Here is a 12,191-nt window from a genome sequence, read left to right on the forward strand (position 1 = left end):
TTTGTACTACAAAATGTAAAAAGCATATCTCATATCATTTGAATTGATAAGAATTGATAAGAACTATTTGAGTTCATATTGAAATCTCAGCAGACTTATCTCGATGTATTTGGTAAAGGTGTTGAGATCAAGTGGAGATGCATGTGATATCACTGGGGTCTTTTTCTCAGAAGAAACATCTGAGAAGGAGGACTGCGCATCCTTTATTCCCATTGCTGTCTAGGAGAAACGACTGAGATATTATAGAGGTCTCATTTGTTATTTATACCAGTTGCAGCTGCAATGCAGTAACTTCATGTACAATTTATGTTCTATGCAACTGTGTTGCATTTTGAAGCCAATAGCAAACTTAGAGCACTTCCTGTAATGCTTTGCCTTATTGGCTCCTGTGAGTGTCTAGGGTTTGTCTGCTTCACAGGAGGGGATATTCCTCATATGTGTATTGATTGGCCTGATGAGCTCTCTACTACTCCAGACACTTATTTGCTCCCATGTGTTTTGCCACTTTAATTAAACTCTTGATTTAATGTTCTCACTCCATTTCTCTCTTCACTTACAGTACAGTACATTGGCGGAGGAATGTGTGTGCATGTGCTTGTGTGTCTGTAGAACTATTTCAGAACCAGCAATGGAAAAGCAAGATCTTCTACCAAAAGCCCTGAACTACTGTACCATGAGATGCCATTAAATATTGTTGTTATGCTTGTGTTTAAAAAACCTATGGAGGACAGTTTTCCACCTCTGAGTAAAACTTCATATCCACAACTTGACTTTATATCTTATAATTTTACTTTATATGTTCACAATTGTGACTGTTTCTCATAATTGTGACTTTGGTTCTTTCTCACAGATGAAACTTTTTTTCTTGTAACTGCAACTTTAGATCTCCTAATTATATTTCACAGCTTTACTTATCTCAAAATGACCTTTTTTACTCTTAGGCAGAAACAGACTTCCATAGAAACCAAATCTTATAAAGGATAAAAACTCAATTAAACCAAACTAAATAGAAAAGTATTTAAAACATTGGCTTAAATTACAACACAATGGAGCAAATTGGAATATTATATGACTCTAAATTTACTATAAAAGAGACTTGATACTTAACACTGACAATAGAAAAGTCATGAAAATATGGATTGACTATTTGGACATAGACTTGCCATACCTGGCTATACAAATTGAATACAGTGTTGATGATACATCTCTCAAAGTAGTCAGAAACAGATTTACACACTTTCTCATTACAAACCATCACAAAGATTTCTATTCGAAAATAAATATACTTCCATCCCGTCCATGTGAAAGTGCAGAAAATACTGCAAGGTATGTGAGATCTGTCATAAAATAAGACGGACAACCCAAGGAAAAAAATTCCAAATATCTGGACACATATAAAATATAGAATGTCATATTCAAAGAAGCTTAACATTGATACCTTTTTCATATGTGTGAGTACATGTACCGTAATATTATTTGAGACATCCTTCTTTATTATTCAAGATTCATTTGAGACAGGGCTGGAAATAATGGGGTGGAGAGTGGGAACTATTCTCAGTGTTCACCAGTCCAGACTGGCCACAACAATTATACTCTAGGACTGATGTAGTATCTGGCAATTAATTCAGAGTATTTTTATGTCAGAATACATCATTAAACATTAATCCAGAAATCATGCTTTGTGTGATGTATTTAAAGTCTCAATCTGTGGTTCTCTCCACCCTCTCCAAAATAAATAGTTCAATCTTCCGCTCAGCTGCGTGTTCTGAAACTGAACAGATGAGAGTTCAGAAGTTCAAAGTGTCACGTTGTCAGAAAAGAAAATCTGTGCACTAGAATAGAAAAGAAAGGAAGTAGAAGGAGGCCGGAAGCAGTGTAGAGGCACAATGCATAACCAAATTTTGTTCTGAGGAATTTAAAAGAGCAGTCATATTAAAAGAACAGACCAATTAAGTTACTGCAGATGTCATCGGAAAAAAAGAAATTCTACTTTGTTCTATTTTAATATTGGTGGGATCAGAAAACGAAACTTGATTTAAACTGTCACTCAGTTATGTGTAACAAGGCAATTTTTCTGAGCATGTGCACTTGGCCATCATGTCGCTTTACATAATGTTGCAGAAGAGGTATTGATCCATAGCACAATTTACAATCAGTGTATCCAGAATTCCTATCTAAAGCTAAATGCATTCAAGATGCAAGATAAATGTAGGTAAAAATTACAACAGCAGATACACATTAGAAGATATACTGCCACATGCACTCTATATTTTATTCTGTGGATCCATGTATTTCTCTCAGTGTACGGATTTATTGTGCATGATTTTTATCTCTTTGAGATAGAAATCAATCACTTGAGAAGACGTATGAGCAAATAGTCTGTGTTTGCTTCCATATATATCAAAAATGAGCGGCATTGACGTGAACTAACTAGCAATAGGGGATTGTGAAGGACCGCTGTGTAAGTAGTGTGCAAAACAAATGTCGTTGTGATTGGAATTTCATACAAAAGACACTAGATCAACGCTAATCCCTTGTTTAAATTCATGTGTTGTTCCTTAATGTTCCATCTGAAGAGGAAATCTTGTCACAGTAACATCCAGATGTGACGGTGAGTTGGGTCTTAATAAGAACACAGTGCATACAGAAACTTGCAAAGAATCAGTTGACATTTTTTGGGGGATTATTGTCATTCACATCAGGCCACCTCACACCAAGATATCAGAGTGAGTGCACACCCTCTGCCTGTTGCACATCCAATAACATCTCGCTTTCCAGAAATCCGAGGGTTCCCTGCTGTGTTCGACTCATCATCACTTATTATCACTCTCTCAATAGAAACCGTTGCTATGGAAGCTGGTGACTCAGAGCTCATAGGAATATTAGGGAATGATATTCTAGAAGCTGACACTGTCATACCTAAATATGGATAATGCAGCATAGCGAGATCAAGCTTATAGAACTCATAGAAAAAGAAGGAATTTTCAATTAAAAGTATTCAAAAGAGTTAAATCACGGTAAGAACTTGAGGAATGAGGTCAGATGTTAAGAAAAAATACATTGAAATCATAATTCAGGCTATATTGCGTCCGCCAACCCGCTCTATGCACTCTAAGTGACTTACTATTACACACAGAAACACATTCCTTTTTGGATATTTAAACATGACAAATTCAGTGCCCTTCAAAACAGCTAAATCCTTTTCAACATAAAAGGCTTTAGAGAAATGTGAAACAAACCCAAGGACTCATGGGATGGTTAGTTACACCTGATGGTACTAAATTACCACAGTGACCCCTAGTGTTTTGTTTTAAAGCTTCATCAGTTGGAACAAGGTCAAAAACATCCTCTGAAGTGAACACTTTTTTCTTTCTTTAATTAATAGATGCTTCAAGCCGGCAGAGGAGAAAGAGACCTGTGACCTCCCCTTCCGTCTTCACGACTGACGATACTCCTGTGCACCCTTGGCTCCGATGCAGGAGTAAGTGACGACAACGACAAGAGAACGGCACAGTGTCCAGCAATGCTGTTTATATGGGTCAGCTGACACAGACAAGCAGGCCCATGTCGGTAGGAAATCGACACAATCTGCCTCAGCAGTGGATACACATACAGATTTATACAATACGGTCACATTGAATCAAAGAGATATTGACATACTAAATTAGTGTGGAGGCCATGTAAGCCACAAAAATGCGTTAAAGAGTGGTCTTTGGACTGTGTGGAGCTTTGCAAAACGGGCTCCTCAGTCACCAGCATCGATGGACAACAGTTTGCACACCATGAACTAACCTTGCTACTTTTTGAAGGATACGATTTGTTCGTTTTTTACTTCGATAAACAGATAGCACCATGGTTCTGCCGCCACCCGACAAGCGGCATGTGTGTTTAACCACCATTGTGATCATGACCAGCATGGCCTTCATGGATGCCTACCTTGTGGAGCAGAACCAGGGCCCACGCAAAATCGGCGTCTGCATCATCGTCCTGGTCGGAGATATTTGCTTTCTTATAGTGCTGCGTTATGTGGCGGTGTGGGTGGGTGCTGAGGTAAGGACTGCGAAGCGTGGCTACGCCATGATCCTCTGGTTCCTTTACATCTTCGTTCTGGAAATCAAGCTCTACTTCGTCTTCCAGAACTACAAGGCCGACCGTAAAAGTCTGGAGACGGTAGCTAGGAAAGCATTGACTTTGTTGCTATCGGTTTGCGTACCCGGACTGTACCTCGTCCTGGTCGCACTCGACAGCATGGAGTACGTAAGAACCTTCCGGAAGAAGGAGGACATGCGGGGTCGTCTCTTCTGGGTGGCTCTTGACCTTCTGGATGTCCTGGACATCCAGGCTAACCTTTGGGAGCCACAGCGGACAGGTCTGCCAATCTGGGCCGAGGGTCTGATGTTCTTCTACTGCTACATCCTGCTGCTCATCCTGCCTTGCGTTTCTCTGAGCGAGATCAGCGTGCAGGGCGAGCACGTGTCGCCTCAGAAGATGATGCTCTACCCGGTCCTCAGCTTGGTGACCATCAACATAGTCACCATCCTCATCCGAGGTGTCAACATGGTTTTGTTCCAAGACAGCCGAGTCTCGACCATCTTCATCGGGAAGAATGTCGTTGCCATCGCCACTAAGGCCTGCACCTTCCTGGAGTACCGACGACAAGTTAAGGAGTTCCCCCCGCAAGATCCTGCTGGGATTGCAATGGAGATACAGCACAACTCTGTGCCACACAATCAAACTTTACCAAACGCCACGACCACCCTTCCAGAGGAGCCCTCACCGGCCCGTGAGGTCATTGACACGTGACCAGAGCTGACCAAAATGTCTAGACTTTAGTGTTAGGGGGAAAGAAGAAAATCTTAGTTAGTTCAGACCGGGAAAAGAGGAAGCATCTTTCTTCTGGTCCTTTTACTACTGAGCAAGGAGTTCAGCCCTAAGTTTACTATTTTAAAGAATATTTTGTAAAGTGCTACTCATCTAGGCTAAGTGTTCAAATGCCATTGATGCTCAGATGCACAGATGGCAGCTCACAAGATCTTGATTTTAACCAGATTTTGTAATTTCAAGCAGCTGTTTTGTGATGTTAGATATGGGCTGTTTTTAAAGAGATTTGAGTGGTGGTGGCTCACCTTGCTCCACATATGGAATCTGCACTGATTTCTGTAGAATCTGAATGCTTGTTATTTTCAAAGTTCTTCAAAGTTGCCCTGCCCCTTGTGTGTTCATTTACAGCATATTTTGGCTAGTTTGAAAATGCTTTAAGCAGTCAATCAAAATGCAGTACTCTCATCTCACCATGTTTAAATCAATTTCACACAATTCTGCAGATTTTCCCTCGGAAATCTGAGCATAAAATCTGAGGAAATTCCCGTCTGGGCTTGCTGATGAGTGAAAAATGAGAAACGAAACGTACCAGGTTCAGAAGTTAAGTCCACTCGTCTTACCACATTCTGTAAACAGATCTGAGGCAAGACGTGAACTTCAAGTGAACTTCAAATTATGTTTTCAAGATGTGATTTGAAGATGAAAATTATAAGATGTGAGCACGTTTTAAAGCAAAACAACTCTCACGGAATTCTTTTCCTGGGTATTCAAATGGAAAGTTTTCAGCCTTTATAAGTTTTGTATGTGTGGGTGGATAGAATGGAAGAGAGGACGGAAGAGAGTTCATTAGAAAAAACAGATCATATTGGATGAAAATACATGAATTAATATACAATTCAGTCACGTTTTTAAAGAGGATCATTGTATTATTATTATCTTGTTTCTTTTTTCTTTTAGCTGTGACATTTTAAATGTTGCAAAGTGTAATAAAACCTCCATAATCTTGAAACTGTGGTGTGTTTGACATTGACAGCTGAAATATGTAGATCCAGCTAACATTGATCATCAGCACAAACACAAAACACATAGTCTTTACTCCCACACCCAGCCAACACTTGTGCCAGAACCGCTGAGAAACAGCAGGACTGGGTGATTCTACATGAGCTTTGAGACGCAGTTCCACTTGGTGAGAATGGGGTGCAGAAAGCAATTTGGCTACTGCTGATTGGCTCTGGCTGCCATGTAGGCCAGCTGTAGGGAGTGATAAATTACAGTTCCTGTGATCCTCAGCCCTCTCATCCATCTCACCGTTATAGAGTTTCTATAGGCTTCCTCACCACGAGGCCTGAGCAGCAGGAAGATTTCCTATAGCACAGTTCTCAGTCCTAACAGAGATGCCATTTCTAGGAGTGTTCCATAAGAGCAATAAATTGCACTTCTGAACTGACTCCTAGATATTTTTGACAACTGGAGATAAATGGTCAACTGTGTGAGTCAATCACTTTCTTCTGAAATGTATTACTCCCAACAAATAGCCTATAAATTACTTCTTGGACTTCTTGAATACATAACCATCCATACAGGATTCATGAGAAGATATTATTTAACAGCCCCTCCAGGCACTATTCGCAAGACTTGACCTTTGTAAAGCCATTTTGAAAGGTAAAGGGAAAAAACATTATAAAATTCTAACAAATAACCTGAAGCAGCGATTCAGCTGTCGCAGTGTCTGCCGTCAGAGATTTCCTCATACTTAAAGCCTCTCCAATCAGTTGATTAATCGCCTGCTAGCTCGAGGCTAATGAGGTCATGAGGGTGTATTTAACCATGGCCCTATTTAATTTTCTGCTGTCAGAACATTAAAAATTCCATTTTAAGCACATCATAATTCGGCTTGGCGATAAATTACTAATATTATCATGGGAGGTCTTATCTCCTCTGACACACAGCTCAATTTACCAGCTTGGTTCACTTCATGGTACCTTTACAGTGCCTCAAAAATCTATTTATCAAGATAATGTAATCTATCGTCAAACATGTAGGCAACCTGTTACCAGTGTGTTTTCTAACACACTTTTCCTATTCAAAATTTTAAATAACATTAACAATTTGGTCGATACATTGATCTTTCTCTGTAACTGTATCTAGTCGCAATTAGAAAGCTTTATGTTTAAGCATATGTCATTTTATCACAACATTTAATCAATAAAATCAACTAACATATGTGAGCCGCCACATTGGATTCATGCAACAATAAATTTTACTGAATGAGTCAAAATGTTTAACAAAAAAAGCTGTCTCTGAGGTCAATATGATTCTCTCACTGAACATTTGAACTCATTTTACAGTTATGTACGTTTTCAGTTATGTTAAATGAACCAGGAACCGTTACACTGATTTATACCTATAAATGTTATTTCTGAGATTTGCATCAAAATATTCACTAATTGATTGTAAATTTGACAGCTTATAAATAAAGCTTGCTGGTATTTTACAATAAATTAACTGAAACTAATCAACTAATAAACTGAAGAACTTTCACCGTTTCGGAGTAAAGCAAAGTGCCTATATGAAATCTATTATGGCAACTTATATTATATTATGTGAATCCAATTAAGGCAAATTGCTCAAACAGTCATCAGATTGTTTTCAGGTGTTTATTCATATCAAGATCAGACCAACAAACACATCATGCATTTTCCTTATTCAAAGATCATCTAAAAAGAAAGAAAATAAACCTTTATACATTCAGATTTTTAAAAGGGATAGATCAACCAAAAATAAGTTCTCATCATTTACTTACCATCATGTCATTCCAACCCCGTATGATTTACTTTTTTGTTGAGAAAAAAAGCAGCAGAAGCATTGTACTATCCCTTTGTGTTCCATGCAGAAAAATAATATGGGATTAAAATGAGTATATGATGAGAGCATTTTTGGTTGAACTAACCCTTTAACTCGGTTACATTATCTCATGTAGTGATGATCAAATGCTTTTTTCTCCCACATAAAACACAAAGATTTTCTAAATATTTTATATATTTACAATTACATTACTTAATTAATAACTACTTTGAATTAACTACTAAGAGTTTCTGCATATAGGAATTGAGCCATTTCTGTCTTTCCATTGCTGTCAAAAGCTTGCTCTTTTCTCTAAATGCAGCGTCATCTGCCACCACTATGTTTCTCTTCTGCTGGTGACCCACCCGTGAAGGCCAGTTGCCCAGCCAGCCCTTCACCAGCTCCTCCTCCATCTGTGACTGGCTGAGCGGAAGCCAATCACCCCGCACCAGCTGTTCTGTCCCAGCCTTTGCTGCTCCAAAATCTGGGGCGCTCAGCATCTGAATGCTCCAATCACGGAGCGAGATGGAGGGGTACAGCACTTCCCATTGTTCACCTTTGGAATCCTCTTGACCAATAGCAGGCAAGTTGCTGTTTAGAAGAGAGAGATGTGTCAGAAATTTGTCCAGCGAGCAATAGGAAGCTCGCTAGACAAGCATGAAATGATAACTCTAAATGGACAATGAAACATGATTTATAATTTTGTTACAGAGCAGCTGTTTTCATTTTTTTTTACACCTATAATTGGGGCTGCAATTTCTAGAACTCTATTAAATGTAGCCGGTTTAAAAATGCTATCTCCAAAAATGACAAACATATATATATTTTTTAAGGTTAACCAGAACTATTTTTTTCTGTGTTAGGAGAAAGCCTTCCATGTGAAATTTTAAGTCTCTAGCTCAAATGGAGTTTTGCTAATGTAACCACTAGTTTATAAATAACCACACATCTAATTTATCCCATAATTAATTCAAATGATATTCAAAACAAACTCTTCATGCATGCAGAATTTGGTGAGTTTTCACCTAAGGGATACAAGGCTACAGCTGTTCAGATTGAGGTATAACAACAATAACAACAACAGTGATGATAATAATAAATCTCCTATTTTTGAGGAACAGTTATACCTTTGCAGAGGTCGAAGTTGAGGCTGGGGAAACGCAGATGTCATCAGAGTCACACTCATGAGGACTAAGAACAACAGGGCAGGACGAGGAGGCAAGGATAAAGCCACCATCTACAGATAAATATATTGACCAAGACATAATATTAGTAAAATGTTTCTGTGAGAGGGAGAGGATATGCATGCGCTACATTTAAAATGTAGATATTGAATGTAATTTATGAGGGATGCTGACTATTGCCAGAAGATAGTTCTGACTAGAGGCAACTTTGAAATTAAACTCATATATCAGCCAATCAGAAGTATATTTCAGATGTCTACATACATTATTTATTCACTCACATTATACAGCAGTACTTCAGAACAGACCAGAAAGGTACGTTAATAGCTGCATTTTTATATTTTTAAATACAAGACAGTTTTAACTTATCTTCTGCTTTGCAATATATGTCAAAATGATAAAATCTGAATGGATAAAAAGTTTCCACCTAGAGGAAAAAACTATTCCGTTACAAAATCTTTTAAAAAATCAATATAGATCTACCTTTTTAAAAATGTAGTAAAATAGTAATACATTATCATTAAATTAACATGCATTAAATTATATATTTATGTATTCATGTATACTTGAAAATATTATGATTTGCAATTATAGTCAAATGAATTTTTATGTTTTTGGTACCTTTGTGGAGTAGTTCTTCCTCTTGGCTGTGTGTTGCTGTGGTGAAGTTTGTTGTCTCCAGTGTGTGGAGTCAAAAATCCAATCAGTCTTGTGTGACTCCAAGCTGGTTTGCAAATCGTCCATGCAATGTCTCAAAGAGGTTTGTGATTGTCCAATATTTCTGTCTAACGCTCTAGGTAGGTAATTAATTGTTGAGAAGTTGCCGATGGTCCCTCTTTATATGTATTGCTTTATCAACTTCTCTGGTTGTAGCTCTACCTCCAAACTCTATTGTGCATTGTCAAGTGTCAGTGTGAATATATACAGGATTTGGTTGTGTGGGATTATATATACCTCTCTTTTTGTCAGAAGTTGTAGGGGGAAACAGAAAAGATAAAAAGGCATGTGTCATTCTCCTTGTTGAAAAGGAAACCGAGCTGAAACAGAGAAGGCCACACCCCTGAATGTCCTGTTTGGATGGAGCCTTAAAATAGAGGAAAGAATCAGAGGAGAAAAGACAACAGTTTGGACGTCAGAACATCTTAATGATGTCTCAAAAAAGGAAGAAGATAAATCTGGAAAGTGCCACATGATCAAAACTAGTTGTTCCAGCGTTTCCATACTATGGCATATAATAACCTTGACTCAAGCGCGTGACCTACCTGTCACTGGGCGTAACCTATAGGATCACGAGTTACAAGATAAGGGTCGATAATGAGGATCCCGAACCAAATTTGAAGTGACGTGCTTGCTGTCCTCATGTAGCCCACGCACACGTTTGGATTCTAGGCCAAGCAAAACGTCACTCTCATTAAATTTGAAAGGTCTTGTCAAACACACTGAATCCCCCACAAGACAATTTGTCGCATTTTACGCAACCACGGGTAGGTTTTTGCTTCAGAAACACTCGACACAAACTGCTAAAACAGTCATGTGCAGACAACACATAAGGAGCATCTTCTTTTCTAATGAAAATGATTGCATATTTCATTGTTATTCAATGTAAACATTCATCAGACCGTGGAAAAAACACGCATTCAACTTATAGGTGACATCCGCCGAAAGAAAACACTCATTTTCATTCAGCACAGGGAGGCTTGTTACGGAAGCTGACTTTAGCTAGGTCTCATTTAAAATAATGGGCAGCGGTTGTGAGTGCAAGGTTCAGACAAGCAGGTCCTGACAGTCATTATAGAGCACGACAACAGCGACGTGGACCGGTCACGTCGGACATGAGTGGAGGGACAAGAATGAAAGCGTCAGGGCGTGAGGAAGATGAGGTCAGGGGATTCGGCGGCGAATGTGATGGCGAAAATGATCTGAAGCGTTTAGTAAACTCTGGCCTCAATGTTGGTTGTAATCCATAGATCTGCAAGTTTTAACATCCACCGTCAACCACGAGTGTGAGTCATGAGCTCTTTTTACACAAGCAAGCACTCTCTCTTCTCTCTTATTCCTCACCTCCTTGTCTTTCATATCCTCATACAAACCTCTGGATTTTTCATGCTCACAAACTGTGAAAAATCTCAGAGAAAACTTTACTTAAAGGCCATCTGTTCATACAAATGAAGAGAGATTTTTTGGAGTGTTTATTATTGTTAAAGTAAATTCTAAACTCTAATTTTAATAAACTATGTTGTCACAAGATACACTGTAGCTATCTACCAAAACATTAATATCTACTTGTTCTGAACATACAAATAAATATTCTGTACTTTCAAGAGGGGAATGTGACGGTGAAACATTTTAAAAATGGCTCCTGCTTTTCCTATTATCAAGGTTATGATAACATTAGCATTCCTATCATTAGCATTCTACAGCCAACACAGAAAGATTTTTTTGGCTGCCAGATTATCTAAGTGATCCACAGGCAGGTGCTAACAGCAGCCATGTTAACAAGCCAAACCTTGACCTCCCTGAGACAATAATATGGTCTAGTTCTTTTTAAAAGTCTATAATAGTAAAAATTGTCTATTATGTGCAGTAATATACAAGCAAATCCCTTTTTTATTCAAATTAAGCACCCATTAAAAGGAAGTCAGCCAGACATGTTATTGTCATTCATTTTAGGGAAGTAATGTGCCATTTATGATCATGTGATCGTGGGTGGCACATTTGTAGGATTCATCCAAGAAAGCTGATGATTTTTATTTTTTTTGTAAAAAAAAAACAAAACAAACAAAAAAAACATACATACACAAACCAACACATTCTCACCCGTGAAAGGTTATCCCATTTCTTCGGGAATTTAAGTCTCAGTGGTTTCAAGACCCGAAGCTAGGCAATATTGTGGCATCATTGATTCATAGGCTACTGTTACTCAAATCTCACTTCACCTATTTATACTACGCCCTAAAAGTATGTAGCCTACTCTCTTTGTGAAGAAAAACTAGATACTTTTGAGTGTGTAGCAAAAGAGTACACAAGCTTTGTGACATAGCCTATCATCACGTCATAGGCCTACAATTGCGTCTTTAACGGTTGCTCTCTGTCGCATCCTGTCACAGTAAACTGGCCTGTCAATCATCTTGTCACAGTTAAAATCCTCCACATTTCATTTTATTTCCTACCGTCTCAGAGAGAAATGCAGTAGCACGTTGATCTGCCGTCGCGTGTCTTTCATGCGGAGAACTCTCCTCATTTTAAGTATGACGCATTTGAAAGTTAATGCCCAAACGGTTCTTTATAAAAGTCCACATTGTTATTGCAGATGAAATTTATAATTCTGATAACGTTAAATAA

At 38.4% G+C, this 12,191-nt stretch overlaps 2 protein-coding genes across 2 annotated transcripts; one reads left to right on the top strand and one right to left on the bottom strand.

The window, feature by feature from the left end:
- Positions 1 to 3,852: 3,852 nt before the first annotated feature.
- On the top strand, positions 3,853 to 4,803 carry tmem121aa (transmembrane protein 121Aa; the record flags this gene model as incomplete). The annotated part of the gene is made up of 1 exon (XM_081394256.1): positions 3,853 to 4,803. The coding sequence occupies one exon, from the start codon at positions 3,853 to 3,855 to the stop codon at positions 4,801 to 4,803; it is 951 nt and encodes a 316-aa protein (XP_081250382.1).
- Positions 4,804 to 7,889: 3,086 nt separating this feature from the next.
- On the bottom strand, positions 7,890 to 8,902 carry pth2 (parathyroid hormone 2; the record flags this gene model as incomplete). The annotated part of the gene is made up of 2 exons (XM_081394290.1): positions 7,890 to 8,256; positions 8,793 to 8,902. 2 exons carry the CDS (start codon positions 8,900 to 8,902, stop codon positions 7,890 to 7,892), a joined length of 477 nt encoding a protein of 158 aa, XP_081250416.1.
- Between the last annotated feature and the right edge of the window lie 3,289 nt (positions 8,903 to 12,191).

Source organism: Scardinius erythrophthalmus (genome assembly GCF_964197995.2).
Source record: "Scardinius erythrophthalmus genome assembly, chromosome: 19".
Taxonomy (NCBI): domain Eukaryota; kingdom Metazoa; phylum Chordata; class Actinopteri; order Cypriniformes; family Leuciscidae; genus Scardinius; species Scardinius erythrophthalmus.